General features: G+C 40.8%; 1 protein-coding gene across 1 annotated transcript in view; it reads left to right on the top strand.

Annotated features, from left to right (window-relative positions):
• The window catches only part of Rad50 (RAD50 double strand break repair protein), a 55044-nt gene that overhangs the window by 13704 nt on the left and 25054 nt on the right, over positions 1 to 16286 (top strand). The window contains exons 8-17 of the mRNA XM_031352042.1: positions 1834 to 2027; positions 2410 to 2616; positions 4048 to 4230; positions 5130 to 5287; positions 7799 to 7974; positions 8816 to 9053; positions 11781 to 11970; positions 12498 to 12624; positions 12979 to 13172; positions 15809 to 15919. Coding sequence (XP_031207902.1) covers positions 1834 to 2027; positions 2410 to 2616; positions 4048 to 4230; positions 5130 to 5287; positions 7799 to 7974; positions 8816 to 9053; positions 11781 to 11970; positions 12498 to 12624; positions 12979 to 13172; positions 15809 to 15919 — 1778 coding nt within the window. The remainder of the gene's footprint in view (positions 1 to 1833; positions 2028 to 2409; positions 2617 to 4047; positions 4231 to 5129; positions 5288 to 7798; positions 7975 to 8815; positions 9054 to 11780; positions 11971 to 12497; positions 12625 to 12978; positions 13173 to 15808; positions 15920 to 16286) is intronic.

Below are 16286 nucleotides of genomic sequence, written 5' to 3'. Positions count from 1 at the left end.
GCCCTGACTGTCCTGGAACTCACTCTGTAAACCAGGCTGGCCTCGAACTCAGAAATCTGCCTGCCTCTCTCTCCCAAGTGCTGGAATTAAAAGTGTGCACTACTACCGCCTGGTGATTCCTGCTATTAATATGCTTTTTTCTGCTATTATTACATATGTAAATATCACTAGGTATTAGCTCACCCTTTTGAGCAGATCTCTGCAGATCTATGAAGAAGTACTGTCTTGTAGTGATGCTATGTAGACAAGTAGATGACTTCTTAATTCTTAATGATGATCCTATAAGAATTCCTAAAATGATATCAGCATTTATTAAGTTCATTTATAGTGGGACTGCTATTAGGTCTTTTCTGATAGTCAAAACTGTACTGAGAGCTATGTCAGTCTCCGATGTGTCAACAGTTAATTGCTTCTGATAGTAAGCAGGCTTTCTATTACTCAGAGCACATTCCAAGAGGCTCCAAGACTGTAAACCGAAGGTCATAAAAAGGGAACTAATGATTTATTATAGGTGCTAGGATGAAGATCTATAAAATTTTACTTAAATAACTTAGTTATGATTTTTTTAACTCTCAGTGAACCTGTGGAACTGTAACAGGTGATGAATGTCTAGCCAGATAATTAGTCCTAATGATATGCATGTAAACATTCTCTGTTGTAAACTTCTTATTCAGTTTATGATTTGAATTTATGTGTAACCTTGTGATGAACTTTTTACCGTGTGATCATGTATTCTAAAAGATGTGTAAGTGCTGAGGACAAAGAGCGGAGGGTGAATTTTCCCTTATCCCACTTCTTCCTTCATTCCGTTTTTCCCCTTTTTCTTAGAGGGCTTTCATAGGAAACTTTTTACAACTTAGAAATAAATGTTAAATTCACTTTTCAAAGTGTCCCTTTTTTTTCCTGTGACTTCAGCTAGCCGGCTGAAAGTGAGAGCTGTGCAGTTCCTGCTGAGATAGAACAAAGGCCACATTACTTAATCCCTCACTGTTAGGCTACAGGTTTCAATCACCTAAGTCCATGGCTTTTAACCCTCAGAAAGAGCTAGAAAGTTTTTAGGAGTTTTTAGAAGTTATCATCATCATTTCAGTATAGTTAGAGAGCTAGAATGTCCGGAGACCCTCAGTCTTTAGAGCCATACCAGAGTCCCATTTCAACTCGCTCCTGCCAGGGCTGTAAAGTGTGCTTCCATTGTAATGATATTCTGCAATGTCAACATTGAGGACCTAGTGAACAAACTCATGGTTGCTAGGGGGAGTAATAAAAGAAGGGACAGGAAGAAGATGGGTGTGCTTATGGTTACAGAGCAAGAAGATTCTTGTGGTACTGAAACTTTATTATCTATACTGCTGACTGTTGATGTATGAGATAACATGGAGTAAAATTATATAGAACTTGAGGTTGGAGAGATAGCTCAGTGGTTAGGAGCACACACTTCCAGAAAACTTGAGTTTGGTTCCTAGTACCTACATTAAGTGACTTACAGTCACCTCTAACTGCAGTTCCAAGGATCTCATGCCCTCTTTTCTCCACAGGCACAGACTCACACAGAAACACATGCATACACCTAAACAAAAAATTTAAATCTTAAAAAAATTATATGAAATTTAATGCATACACACAAATGAGTGCAGATAACACTGGGGAATTTGGATAGGCCTGATCGATTACACAGTGTTAGTATACCAGTTTAGACTATGTGACAGTTTTACATAGTGTTCATTAGTGCAAACTGGGCAGAGTGTATAAAAATTACACTTATTTTTTTACAACTGCATCTAAATCTACTGTTACCACAACTTTTTTTTTTTAATTTATTTTTTTAAAATAAAGGTCGTTTACAACTACAAGCAGATCGCCATCAAGAACATATCCGAGCCAGAGATTCATTAATTCAGTCTTTGGCAACACATCTTGAATTGGATGGTTTTGAGCGTGGACCATTCAGTGAAAGACAGATTAAAAATTTTCATGAACTTGTGAAAGAGAGACAAGAAAGAGAAGCTAAAACTGCCAGCCAGCTTTTGGTAAATATCTTGAAACCCAGGTTTGCTGTCTTTTGTGTCAGATTCACTAAGTGATCCTATAAACTTTTAAATTAAATACAATTTTATCACATTTTTAGGTTAGTTTTGGGCTACTAAGTAGAAAAAAAATTCAGAATGTTTTTTAAATTCATTAGGATAAAATAGGAACATAGAGTAGATTTATGGTTTTTTATTTTAAGTAAAATTAATTTTTGAGGATAATTGCAAAAAAATTGCTCAGTTACTAATTGTCACCCCTGGGTGATGCTTTTCAGTTTTAGAAATGATTTCCTATATTTTTATTCATTGTATGTTTTACTTTAAAAGGAAGTTGCCTTAGTTTTTAATAACAGAATCACTAATGTGCATTGTTGCCATTTAGAGCGACCTGACAGACAAAGAAGCTGTGAAGCAGAGGCAGATTGACGAGATGAGGGACAAGAAGAGTGGGCTGGGGAGGATGATTGAGCTGAAGACAGAGATCCTCACGAAGAAGCAGAGCGAACTGAGGCACGTGAGGACGGAGCTGCAGCAGCTGGAGGGCTCCTCCGACAGGATTCTGGAGCTGGACCAGGAGCTCACGAAAGCTGTAAGCTGCCACTGAGCCGCCTCACGTTTCTCAACCACCACTCACCCCAAGACTGTAGCACTTCAGTTAGTAAATCCTGTGTAAAGTGAGCTTATTCAGATACCTTGATTGTCAGCTCTTTGGTTCTAGAAATAGGTGGGTTAAAGCCAGAATCACCAAGAAAATTAAAAAAAAAAAAAAAAAAGGAACTTGTGCTCAGACTTTCAAGCTTTATAGATTCTCCAAAAAACAGTCTCCTCTGTGTGGCCCACAGATGTGTGTCCCAAACACAGCAAAGTGGGGTGACTATTACAAGGACCCTGGTATCCCCCAAGTTAATACTCTTCTAGTTAGTCTCCACACAGTGAGGTTTCTATGTGACTGACTTGTCACCACGTTCCCTGTGGTAAACAAACACCATCTTCTTCAAGAGGTTTTCCTCCTTGTTTTGTCCTCTTTCACATCTCCGTTCCTCTTCAAAGTAAGTGTTCTAAAGCAAGTGACACCCCTGTGTCCTACCTCTCTGACCTAGGGAAACTGATGTGTGTTTGTAACTGGCCACTGCAGAGTACGTTTTCATCAGTTCACACTTTATCATAGTGTTGTCAGGATGGGGAAGTGCCAGTGAAGAACCACATCACACGGGTTTGGTTTCTACATGCCAAGGAGTGGAGTGAGTTACATGGGAACTTAATAAATATGTAAATGGGGGGATTTAAGAGTTATTAATCCATCTACAAAGATACATTTCTCCTAATTATTTTCTTTTTCTTTATTTTTTAAAGATTTATTTTTATTTATGCATGTATGTACATGTGTTTTTGTGGTTACATACATGGGAGTCCAGGTGCCGAAAAAGAGACATTGGATCTGTAGTTGTGAGTTACCTGACTTGGGTGCTGGGAATTGAACTTGGGTCCTCTGGAAAAGCTATGTGTTGTTTGTTTTGTTTGTTTGTTTGTTTTTCATTTTTTGAGACAAGAGTTTCTCTATACAGCCCTGGCTCTCCTGGAACTCACTCTGTAGACCAGGCTGGTCTCGAACTCAGAAATCCACCTGTCTCTGCCTCCCAAGTGCTGGGATTAAAGGCATGCACCACCACTGCCCAGCTGTATTTTTCTAATTTTGATTTCTCCTTTCTGTTTGATTCTTCGAGGTTTATTTACTAATCCTCTATCATTACACCATAGTACAGTAACCTGAATAAGATTTTTCCCAAAACATATGTAAGTTTATATCTTTCTCTTTTGGATATGAGCAGAAAGTAGTATTTTGTTTCTCTTAGGAATAATTTTTGGTTTTAGTAAAAATGAAGGCTTACTAAAAGAAAGGATGATATATTCTTCAAATAGTAGAAAGAGCTGTTTCAAAGCTAGCAGTAATTACACTTTGTCACTATCTTAATTCTGGCACAAAATATATAAATGCACATTTGTTTGAATTGTTGATTAGGAACGTGAACTAAGCAAGGCTGAGAAAAATAGCAGCATAGAAACCCTGAAAGCAGAGGTAATAAGCCTCCAAAATGAGAAAGCCGACCTGGACAGGAGCTTGCGGAAGCTGGACCAGGAGATGGAGCAGCTAAACCACCATACAACAACCCGCACCCAGATGGAGATGCTCACCAAAGACAAAGTAAGAGTCCCTTCCTGTAGTGTCTATACTGATGGGTTTATCCATTTTCAGTCACTAGACTCCAGTATTGATTTGGTATTGGCTTTGCATTTAGAGGTTACAACAACTTAGTATTAAAAAAAGGCTTATAAAGTAGACTTTTAACTTTTTTCTTTCACAAAGAGACAGAGTTTCTTTGTGTGGTGCTGACTGTCCTGGAACTCCCTTTGTAGACCAAGCTGACCTTGAACTCACAGAGATCTGCCTGCCTCTACATATCAAGTACTAGGACTAAAAGTGTGTACCATCCCACCCAGATGTTGGTCACTTTTAACATAGAGAGGTTTAATTTTTTTAATGATATTGAATTGGTTACTCTTTCTTTAAAAGACTATCCTGGATCATGGGGGATATCTTGAAGGTAAAGATACTTGTTGCCAAGCCTGAGTTTAATCCCTGGAATTCACATGATAGAAGGAAAGGGTTGACTCCAAAGTTGTCCTCTGATCCACTTGTGTGTTGCCATGGTTAGAGTATATACACACAAATGTTTTTTCATTGTTTTTTAAAGGCAGTTCTCAGAGCCTTTAGTGTATGTGTTATGAGCATACAGTTGGCTTTTTAATCATCTGTGGGTGGTGTACACTTTTAATCCCATCATGTAGGAGGCAGAGGCAGAGGGATCTCTGTGAGTTCTTGAACAGCCTGTTCTGTATAGCATGTTCCAGCCCAGTCAGGGCTACTGAGTGCAACCCTGGTTCTCCCCATGGCACTGTGGCTCAGGGGTGAACTGATGTCAAGCTTTTATGGCAGATCCTTTGACCTGCTGAGCCACTGCACTAATCCCCAGAATTTATTTTTGTTATTAACAGGCTTGACTTTTTAAAGTTGATTTGTTTTGTTTTGTATTTTCCTTATAGACTGACAAAGATGAACAGATCAGAAAAATAAAGTCCAGGCACAGTGATGAACTAACTTCACTGTTGGGCTATTTTCCTAACAAAAAACAACTTGAAGACTGGCTTCATTCTAAATCCAAAGAAATTAATCAGACCAGGGACAGACTTGCCAAACTGAAGTGAGTTGCTAAACATTACCATGGATACAGATCTCTCTATCTTGTGCCTTTTTTCCCCTTATTATTGTTTTAAACATTCATTGTCATTAGATGGTATGTCGTATTCAATTGACTTCTGGCAATTTAAGTAAAATGTAATGGGAGTCATGGGGCCTCTTGTTTCTTAAAACTGTAGAAAAAGATTGATATCTGGAGGTTGTTTTCTGTCTGAACAGTACACCACTCAGACTTTTTTTTTTTCATTTATTTATTATATGAAAGTACACTGTAGCTGTCTTCAGACACTCCAGAAGAGGGAGTCAGATCTTGTTATGGATGGTTGTGAGCCACCATGTGGTTGCTGGGAATTGAACTCAGGACCTTTGGAAGAGCAGTCGGTACTCTTAACCACTGAGCCATCTCTCCAGCCCCCAGACTTTCTTTTTTTAAAAGATTTATTTTATTCCTATGAGTACACTGTTGCTGTGAGCCACCATGTGGTTGCTGGGAATTGAACTCAGGACCTCTGAAACAGCAGTCAGTGTTCTTAACCACTGAGCCATCTCTAGCCCGCTGCTCAGACTTTCTTGCATGCTTGCTCTCTCTCTCGCTTGCTCTCTCTCTCTCTCTCTCTCTCTCTCTCTCTCTCTCTCTCTCCCCCTCCCTCCCTCTCTCCCTCCCTCCCTCCCCCCTCCTTCCCTCCTTCCTTCCCTTTCTCCCTCCCCCCCCCTCTTTTTTTTGGTTTTCGAGACAGGATTTCTCTGTGTAGCCCTGGCTGTCCTGGAACTCACTCTGTAGACCAGGCTGGCCTCAAAGTCAGAAATCCGCCTGCCTCTGCCTCCCAAGTGCTGGGATTAAAGGCGTGCGCCATCGCTGCCCGGCTCGCATACTTGCTTATGTGCTGGTTACATAAGAGGTATTTCTCAGTGAGTTTCTAGGGAGATAGTAGATTTGGCTTTTGCTGTATTAAATTAATTGCTTTATTCCTTATTTGAGCAGGGTCTCGGCTGCTGTCCAACTTACAGTCCTCTTATCTCAACTTTGAAGTGCCAGAATTATAAGGTGTATGCCACCATGCCTGGCTCAAATTCTCTCTTGGAAGAGTCTTCTAGTGAATAGGCTTTTTTAAGTTCAGGAAATTGCAAGTTTTTGCAGTTCATTAAAAAGATAAAGTAAAGCTGGGCCGTGGTGGCGCACGCCTTTAATCCCAGCACTTGGGAGGCAGAGGCAGGCGGATTTCTGAGTTCGAGGCCAGCCTGGTCTACAGAGTGAGTTCCAGGACAGCCAGGGCTACACAGAGAAACCCTGTCTCAAACAAAACAAAACAAAACAAAAAAGATAAAGTAATTGGTGGTATAAGCCATGTCACCTTGAAAGACTTGTACAAAGAGGGCAAGTAAGGTATCTCAGAGGCACCCTTATTGCCAAAGCCTCGTGACCTCAGTTCATTCTCGGGACTCACATGGTGGGAGAGAACTGATTTCTTCAAGTTGTCCTCTCGCCTCCACATGCATGGCCTCCACAGTGGAAAAGAGAAGAGGGGTATACAGCTATGTACAAGGGATAGTCACCACTGGCAAGCTAAGGAAAAGGGTTGTCGGTGGAAGCAGCAGCTGCTTGGGGAACCAGGATGAAACAGTAGCAGTGGTGTCTGGGGGGTCCTCAGTGGCCCTGGGAAGATGTTCCTCAAGGAGAGGCCAGTAGGCTTGGTGCTTCTTGGAGAGTGGATAGGATGAAGGCTGCACTTGTTTTTGATGAATGAGGGGGATGAGTAACCACGAGGTGAGAAGATGACTACAACCAGAAGGGACAGGGAGGTGTGTAGAGGCGAGTAAGGAGTAAATGCTGTGAGGGAGACCCAGGGAGTAGAACTGCTACTCATTCTTTGTCTCCAGTAGAGCCAGCAGGTGGCTTCTATTTACTCCATCCCATAATCTGGGTTCTAAGACTGGGAGACCCAGAAATATAGCAGAATTCTGCCCCTATTTATTTATCTGGGGATGGGTCCATCTCAGTGTCCTAGGGGAGCATTCGACTAGAAGATTGAATGAGAACATTCAGTTTGTTCCTCTGACTTCTGAAGAAAGGATGTGGCACAAGTGTAGCTCGGTGGTAGAGTATGTACTTACCATGCTTGAGGTCCTGTGTTCTGTTCCCAGCACAAAACTATAAAAAATAAAAATATAGGGAAGTAATTGTACATACTCCTTTTAACAACTTTTGGCAGAGTTTGTCTAGTAGCTCTTTAATCAAAAATTTCAAATTTCTAAGGAGCTGGAGAAGAGGGCTCAGTGGTTAAGAGCACTGGTTACTCTTGCATTGGATCTGGGTTTAGTTCCCAGCATACACGTGGTGGCTCACAACCACCTGTAACTCCAGTTCTGTGGCATCGGATATGCTTTTCTGATCTCTTTGGGCACCAGGCACATACATGGTATATGTCCGTGTACGGAGGCAAAGCATTCTGACAACATAAACTAAATCTAAATAATTTAATTTTTTTCAAATATCCCACATTTGTTTTTATTTTAGCAAAGAACTAGCTTCAGCTGAACAAAATAAGAATCATATAAATAATGAGCTAAAGAAAAAGGAAGAACAGTTGTCCAGTTATGAAGATAAGCTATTTGATGTTTGCGGTAGCCAAGATTTTGAAAGTGATTTAGACAGACTTAAAGAAGAAATTGAAAAATCCTCAAAACAGAGAGGTAAGTTACATTTATATATATCATCAAGGTACTTTGACTTTTGAAATTTCATCACAGGTAACTGCTAAGGATCAGAGATTTTAAGACTTATTTTTAAAATTAATTTTAATTGTGTGTATGAGGGGGTATGTAAATGTGAGTCAAGTGTCCACCAAGGCCAGAGGCATCAGATCATCCCTGGAGGTAGTGTTACAGATGATAGTGAGCTGTCCAGTGTAGGTGCTAAGAACTAACTCTGCTCCTCTTGCTAGAGCAGCAAGTGCTCTTAACTGCTGAGCCACCCCTCCAGCCTGAGAATAGGAGGTTCTAAAACTGTATGGACCCAATGACTTGAACTTGTTCCTGGCTGTATAGCTTTACTGGACAAGTAGCTTTGGGGACTTGCTGAACCTTTCTTGTGCTTCAGATTTGTCATCTATATAGTACGTTAAATAAGAGCAAATGAAATTGTTTGTGTAAGAAATGTCGGGGGGCGTGGTGGCGCACGCCTTTAATCCTAGCACTTGGGAGGCAGAGGCAGGCAGATTTCTGAGTTCGAGGCCAGCCTGGTCTACAGAGTGAGTTCCAGGACAGCCAGGGCTACACAGAGAAACCTTGTCTCGAAAAACCAAAAAAAAAAAAAAAAAAAAAAAAAAAAAAAAAAAAGAAATGTATAGCACATAGAAAGATCTCAGTAAAATGTTAGATGCCAAAAATTATGCAAATAGAATATAGAGTATCCTTAGGAAGATTTAAATGTCAAAATCTTTATTTCATTTGGGTATACTTATAAAACAAGAATAATAATTATGGAAGAAAATATATGTGTGTCTGACTAGGATTTCTTAACCTTTTTAAACAGCCATGCTGGCTGGAGCCACAGCAGTTTATTCCCAGTTCATTACACAGCTGACAGATGAAAACCAGTCCTGTTGCCCAGTCTGTCAGAGAGTATTTCAGACAGAGGCTGAGTTACAGGAAGTTATCAGTGACTTGCAGTCCAAGCTGAGGCTTGCTCCAGATAAACTCAAGTCAACAGAATCAGAGCTGAAGAAAAAAGAACGGCGCCGTGATGAAATGCTTGGGCTTGTGCCCATGAGGTAAGCCTGAGTAGTCATGGGGTCGGGGTGGTCTTTACTGCATGTATTTTTGAGAATTGGCTTGAATCATAGTTAGGACAGTTCGAAACTGGTTGTTGATGTCATTTTCTAAGCTGCACAAATAAAATATGAAAAGTTCTTCTAAAAAAACAACTTAATTTTTTTTTATGTGTGTGTGGGTATTTTGTCTACATGCATATCTATGTACCACATGGGTACTTGGTACCCACAGACTCCAAAAAAGGGTATTAGATCCCCTGGAACTGGAGTTACATGTGGTTATGAGCTGCCATGTGAGAGCTGGGAACTAAATCCTGGTTCTCTGGAAGAGTAACCAGTGCTCTTAACTGCTAAGCTCCCCTCCCCCCAAAAACCTTCTGACTTTTAAAACTACCTTTTTTTTTTTTTTTTTTTTTTTTTTGGCGTGGATATGGGCATCTCATGTTGTTCATGTTGCTGTCAGAGGATAACTTTTATAAGTCTGTTCTCTCCGTTCCATCATGTGGGTCCTGGGGATCAAACTCAGACTGCTAGGCTTGGTAGCTGGCGTCTTTACCCACTAAACAGTCTTGTCATTCCCAAAAGACAACTTTAAGGGTTTATTGTTCTCACCGTTAGCTCCTTATTCTTATGCTTCTACCTCCCACGTATGGGTATGTGCCACCATACACAGATCTTAGCAGTCCATCCTCTAGACAGGAAGTGTCTTTACTTTTTTTTTTTAAGATTTATTTTATTTATTTTATGAGTACACTGTAGCTGTACAGATGGCCATGAGCTATCATGTATGTGGCTGCTGGGAATTGAATTCAGAACCTCTGCCTGCCCTGCTCGCTCAGGCCCCACTTGCTGGTGTAATTCACTGTAGCTGTCTTCAGACGCACCAGAAGAGGGCGTCTGATCTCATTACGGGTGGTTGTGAGGCACCATGTGGTTGCTGGGATTTGAACTCATGACCTTCGGAAGAGCAGTCAGTGCTCTTACCCGCTGAGCCATCTCACCAGCCCGTGTCTTTCCTTTTTTAAAGAGCAATTATTGTAGCATCTTACATTATCAAGAGTAAGGACCACACTGAGAGAGTATGTGTATGTGTGAGACTTTGAAAGCAGGATCAGTACTGTAGGACTGCTCCTGGTTCTTAGCCATCACTGCCATTGTAACTGTCCCTTTTTATGTGTAACAGGTCTGTGACCACAGCTTTTAGGAGTAATAAGAAATGGGATTAATTGCTCATGTTAATATATGAATAGGAACACTTCATTGTTGCTTTTCTCTCTCGTTCTCTTTCTTTCTCTCTTTATATAAGAACTTGTCTCTTATCACAGTACTTTTAGGTTGGCATTTTTTGGTCATAGTGTATACTTTTTAAAAATCAAAACGATTACAGAATATAATAGCCAACATTTGGGTTGCTGTATTTTCATTGTTATTAATAGCTAATTTAATTTATTGTACCTTTTAAAGTTACCATATTAACTTAATTTTAAGTAAAAATTTGGAATTTTTCAGAAATGAACTTTATTTTTTTTAAAAAGTTTATTTTTAGTTTAAATGTATGGGTGTTTTGTTTTCTTTTATGATCTGTGCACCACATGTATGCAGTGCTCATGAAGGCCAGAAGACATCATTGGATCTTACGTAACAGTTGTTACACACAGTTGTTAGCCGCCACGTGGGTGCTGGGAGTTAAACCTCAGTTCTCCAAAAGAATAATCAGTGCTTTTACCTGAGCCATCTCTCCAGTCCCTAAACTTTGATTTTTTTTTTTAACTGAATATGTGTAAATAAATAAAAAGATTGATGGTTTTTGTACCTTGAGCCCATGTAGCATTTGACTGTCTGGAGTCTTCCCTTCATCTGTAATTTAAAGTATTTTTAATTTTGAAACAACTTTCTACTTAGAAAAAAACTGAACTAGAACAGAGACTACACACATCTTGTTCTGCTGAGATTCGCAGTTCGTGTGATTGTGTACAGTTACTGAAACCAGGAGAGTAACAGTGGTGTAGCACTGCTGCCTGCACACCACACTGCAGCCCATCAGTCCTTGCTTCCTGCCTGTTTTCAGATCCTACGTTGAATCTGATTCTTTCTCCATAGGCTTCTGCAGTCTATGTACGATAATAGTGCATTGACCTTTCTGTCTCTTTCATGGTCTTGAAACTTTGTCGATTTGTAAAGTTATCTCTGCTTGGCAACACCCCAGTAATAATTACTGCAAACAGTTATTAGTGGCTACTAGCATCAGCAGGCAGATATTTGAAGAACAGGACATTGCCATATTCTCAGATCTATGATATCTCTTAAGATGTTTTTTTTGTTTTGTTTTGTTTTTTTGAGACAGGGTTTCTCTGTATAGCCCTGGCTGTCCTAGAGCTCACTCTGTAGACCAGGCTAGCCTCGAACTCAGAAATCCGCCTGCCTCTGCCTCCCAAGTGCTGTGATTAAAGGCGTGCACCACTACACCCGGTTTAAGATGTATTTTTAAAAATAGAAATGGGAAAAAGTAGTCATCTTACAGTCAAGAAACATGGTTACCACCACCATACCCAAATGAATAGGGTAAACATCACAAATAACAGACATATTGACCTCATTGAGCTATTGACAGGATGTCCTAGAAAGGGTTGGCAGCTAGTCTGTACTGTTCTTGCCAAAAACGCATAGCTTCACTTTAATTATGAGAAAATGTCAGGGAAGTTGACTTTTGTTGTGTTTTCTTTTAAGGCAAAGCATAATTGATTTGAAGGAGAAGGAAATACCAGAATTAAGAAACAGACTACAGAGTGTCAATAGAGACATACAGCGCCTGAAGAATGACATAGAAGAGCAGGAAACACTCTTGGGTACAATAATGCCTGAAGAAGAAAGTGCTAAAGTGTGCCTGACAGATGTTACAATTATGGAGAGGTTCCAGGTAAGCTACTGTAGTTCAAAGCAGAATGAAATTGATTTGTGGGTTCTTGAATGTGAAGTTTAAGTGTGTTAAAAACAGTAGCTGGGCATGGTGGCACACACGTTTAATCCCAGTACTGGAGAGGCAGAGGCAGGTGGCTCTCTATAAGTTCAGGGCCAGCCTGGTCTATATAGCAACGGCCAGGTCAGCCAGGCCTACACAGTGAGACCATGTCCTCCCCTATCCCCCTAGATAGGTAGGGAGGGAGGGAGGGAGGGAGAGAGAGAGAGAGAATGAGAATATACATATGTATATATATATACACGCACACCCCATAGTAGTTAATTTTCAGGTGCAGACAGTTGATTTGTATATACATTCCTAGGACTAAAGTATTCATAAACTATGGGAATTGAGGCATAATTCATTTACCTTATTTAAAGGACTAGAACTTAATTTCACCTTTTATCCTATTAAACTTAGCCTTAAAAGGGTTTGAATCATGTGATGCAGTTAAGTCTCTTAGAAATAACTGTTCTGTTCTTAAGATGGAGCTAAAAGATGTTGAAAGGAAAATTGCACAGCAGGCAGCTAAACTGCAGGGAGTAGACTTGGATCGAACTGTCCAGCAGGTTAACCAGGAAAAACAGGAAAAGCAACACAAGCTGGATACAGGTAATGTGTCTTTGTTCACATGCCACAAAGGCTTCAATGCCTACTCTGTGGAAGAGCCCACTGTGTGTTCATTCTCTTCTCTCCAAGTATCACTGCTTGGCTTCTTTGCCTTGTGCAACAGACTTGGAATTGTACGTGGTCAGATGAGCTGTGCTCTTTCCCAGTGGGACCTGCCCTGTGAGCTGCACCCAAGAGTGGTCAAGGTGGGGGACAGCAGGCAAGATACCCTTGCTTCGTGCAGTGGAGGCCCGTGGAATTCAGCCTTTGAACTGTGTATACTTCAGAACTTTAAGGATGATGGTGGTGTTGTCTGTACCCACCCCTTAGCTGCTGTATCATTATATTTCTGTGCAGTTTCCAGTAAGATTGAATTGAACCGTAAGCTCATACAGGACCAGCAGGAACAAATCCAACACCTGAAAAGTAAAACAAATGAGCTGAAATCAGAGAAACTGCAGATCGCCACCAATTTGCAACGGCGTCAGCAAATGGAGGAGCAGACTGTGGAATTATCCACTGAAGTTCAGTCTTTAAACAGAGATATAAAGGTAGCAATGTGCATACATGTTATAAAATTCATGTTGTTAATATAACAGACATATTTACAGTTACTGTGAAAAATCAAGTGTGTTATAATGCTTCTTGGTGTGATTTCTGAGTGACAATAGGTATTAATAAATAAAGATTTGGGAAGAGAGAGTTGGGGCATGTAAGGAAGAACCGAGTATCTGGTTAGGTGGTGGATTTCATGTTACTAGAAGTGGTCAGTTGATGGCTGCATAACTGTATATGAATTCTTGTCCCCAAGTTTTGTCCCATGGCAGACACCTATGTGTCAGCACTGCTTCCATTCCATCTCATGTGTGATTCAGACTGCTTGCCAGTACAGTGGGCAGGCATGGCCATGCCACAACACTGAAATGTACCCACTGGCTTTCAGCAAAGGTCCTGACCCAGGTTTTCTTAATTAGAGACACTCACTCAGTAAGCACTACACAAGTTACCCAATTTATTAAGTAGTAATTGCTATAAATGTTCCTTTCTTTCTTAAATATTTTTGGATTAAATAAGTTGGGCTTATAATACAAAATATTATTAGCTTGCAGTAGTCTTGGCTGGTTATAAATGTTTTTTACTTAAAGTATTGAGTGCTTCCCAGCCCTGTTGAAATAAATAACCAAGTCTGCCTGTGTAGAAAAAAAGAAACTGGGATTTTAGAATGCTCCATGGTTGCCCAGAGGAAGCAAGGTTGATGGAGCTAAAAGATGTTGAAGAGCCCCCTGTGTGTTCATTCTCTTCTCTCCAAGTATCACTGATACAGAGGCCCCCACTGTGTGTTCATTCTCTTCTCTCCAAGTATCACTGATACAGAGGCCTGTGTCTTTCCACCACACCACCGTCTCCCAGCATGAGAAAACACCAGTACTGAAGTCACAAATGAATGTCTATGTCTACCTGTAACCTTGTAGGTTCAGAACATGTTCAAGATTTCAAGGTTCATTATTTTTAATTGTGGCTATCATGTATGTGTGTACTATGGCAGTGTTATAAGGGATTTCTGATTAGTGCGATAGTTTATCATTTGAAAGTCCTCTTTTTTCCAGAATAGGCATGGGTACACCACCATTAGTGAGTATGTTGTTATTACCATGAAAATAACTGCTTAGTTAACATGTAAGAAATAATGTTGGGCTGAATGACCTTTCTAGTCTTTGATCACATAAAGCTGATATAGGTCCATAGGTTCTTGTTGAGCTCTTGAAAATTGATGCATAAAACTATGTGGGGTAATTTGGACCACAAGCCTAGATCAATAATCTAATCATTTTGGCAGAGTCATCTCTGGAGCTGGACTAGGTTAGACTCTTGGCTATTTCAATTGGTTATTTTGTTTATTTTATTTACATCCTGACCACAGTTTCCCTTCCCTCCTCTCCTCCCAGTCCTTCCTCCACCCCTACACTTTCCTTCCCCTCCACTCATTCCTCCTCCCTTTCTCTTCAGAAAGGGGGAGGTCTCCCCTTGATATCAACCAGCCCTGGCATATCAAGTTGCAGTTAGACTAGGCTAGAAGAGGCAGCACAGTAGGGGAAAGGGTCCCGAAGGCAGATGACAGAGTCAAGAGACAGCACCTGCTCTTGCTGTTAGAAGTCTTCCAGAAAGATACAACTGTAACATATGTGATAGCCTTAGGTCTGTCCATTCAGGTTGCATGGTTGGTGGTTCAGTGTCTGTGAGCCCCTACAGGCCCAAGTTAGTTGATTCTGTAGCTTTTCTTGTGGTGTCCTAGACTTCTCTGGCTCCTACAATCCCTCCTTCCCCTTTTTTGAAGGATGCCTCAAACTCTACCTAATGTTTGGCTGTGGGTCTCTGCATCTGTTTCAATTATTTGCTGGGTGAATCCTCTCTTGAGTTATGCTAGGCTCCTGTCTGCAAGTGTAGCAGAGTATCATTAACAGTGTCAGGCTCCCTCTCATGACACGGCTCTCAAGCTGAGGGAATCATGGGTTGGCCATTCCCTCAGTTTCTGCTCCATCTTTATCCCTGCATATTTTGTAGGCAGGACAAATTGTAAGTTTTGTAGCTGGGTTGATGTCCCAATCTCTCCATTGTAAATGTTGCCTGGTTACAGGAGATGGCCAGTTCAGGCTCCTTATCTACTAAAAGTCTTAGTTAAGTTAGCCTTGTAGATTCCTGGGGGTTTTCCATTGCCTTAGGTGTCTAGCTCATCCCAGAGATTGCACACCACCCCCCATTCCAGTCGTCTCACCCAGTACTCTGTCTCCTTCTGTACTCCCCCAACATAATCCCTCCTGCCCCTCTTCCAAATCCATGATGTCTATTCTGCTTATTTCCCTTTCTCAGTGAGATTCAAATGTCCCCCCTTGAGCCCTTCTTGTTAGCTTCTTTGGGTCTATGGATTGTAGTATGGTTATCTATTATTTATGGTTGGTATCTACTTCATCTACTTTCATGACCTTGAACAAGTTTCTGTTTGTGCCTGTTTGCCTCTCTGAAATATGTGGATAAAAGTAATGGTGCCATCTTCATGACTCTGTCAAGAGACAAAAAGAAGTTGACATTACTCTGGGACCTGTTTTATTAAGGCTATGGAACATCTGAAATAAGATAATGGAGTGTTGCATGACTAGTCTGGTTTTGTGTGTGTGGATATGTTGTTTAGGATGCTAAAGAACAAATAAGCCCTTTGGAGACAGCCCTGGAAAAGTTGCAGCAGGAAAAAGAAGAATTAATCCACAGAAAACATACAAGTAACAAAATGGCTCAGGATAAAGTAAGTTCTTGGTTATATATTTTACTTGCCCAGTGTGTGTGTTGAACACTTACAGCACTATTATTTCTTATAAACAAGTGCTGAGATAGACTGTCTCCAGGTTTGTGATCCCTTTGAGCTGGAGGTCTTCCTCACTTGCTCTCCAGCTTATCTCCTTGAGGCAGTCACTCTCTCACTGAGCCTGAGTCTCACTGGAGTTGCCTGGTGAGCTTCCAGGATCCTCCTTTCTCCCCTCCCTCAGTGCTGAGGTTACAGGCACACATAGCTATGCCCAGTTTTGGTTTTGTTTTGTTTTTAACATAGTTGTTGGAAATTTGAAGTCAGGTCCTCAGGCTAGCATAGCAAGTGCTTTTTTGTTGTTGGTTTT

Source organism: Mastomys coucha, unplaced genomic scaffold, assembly GCF_008632895.1.
Source record: "Mastomys coucha isolate ucsf_1 unplaced genomic scaffold, UCSF_Mcou_1 pScaffold5, whole genome shotgun sequence".
NCBI classification, from domain to species: domain Eukaryota; kingdom Metazoa; phylum Chordata; class Mammalia; order Rodentia; family Muridae; genus Mastomys; species Mastomys coucha.
Note: the sequence above shows the minus strand (reverse complement) of the source record. Positions and strands in the feature narration are given on the sequence as shown.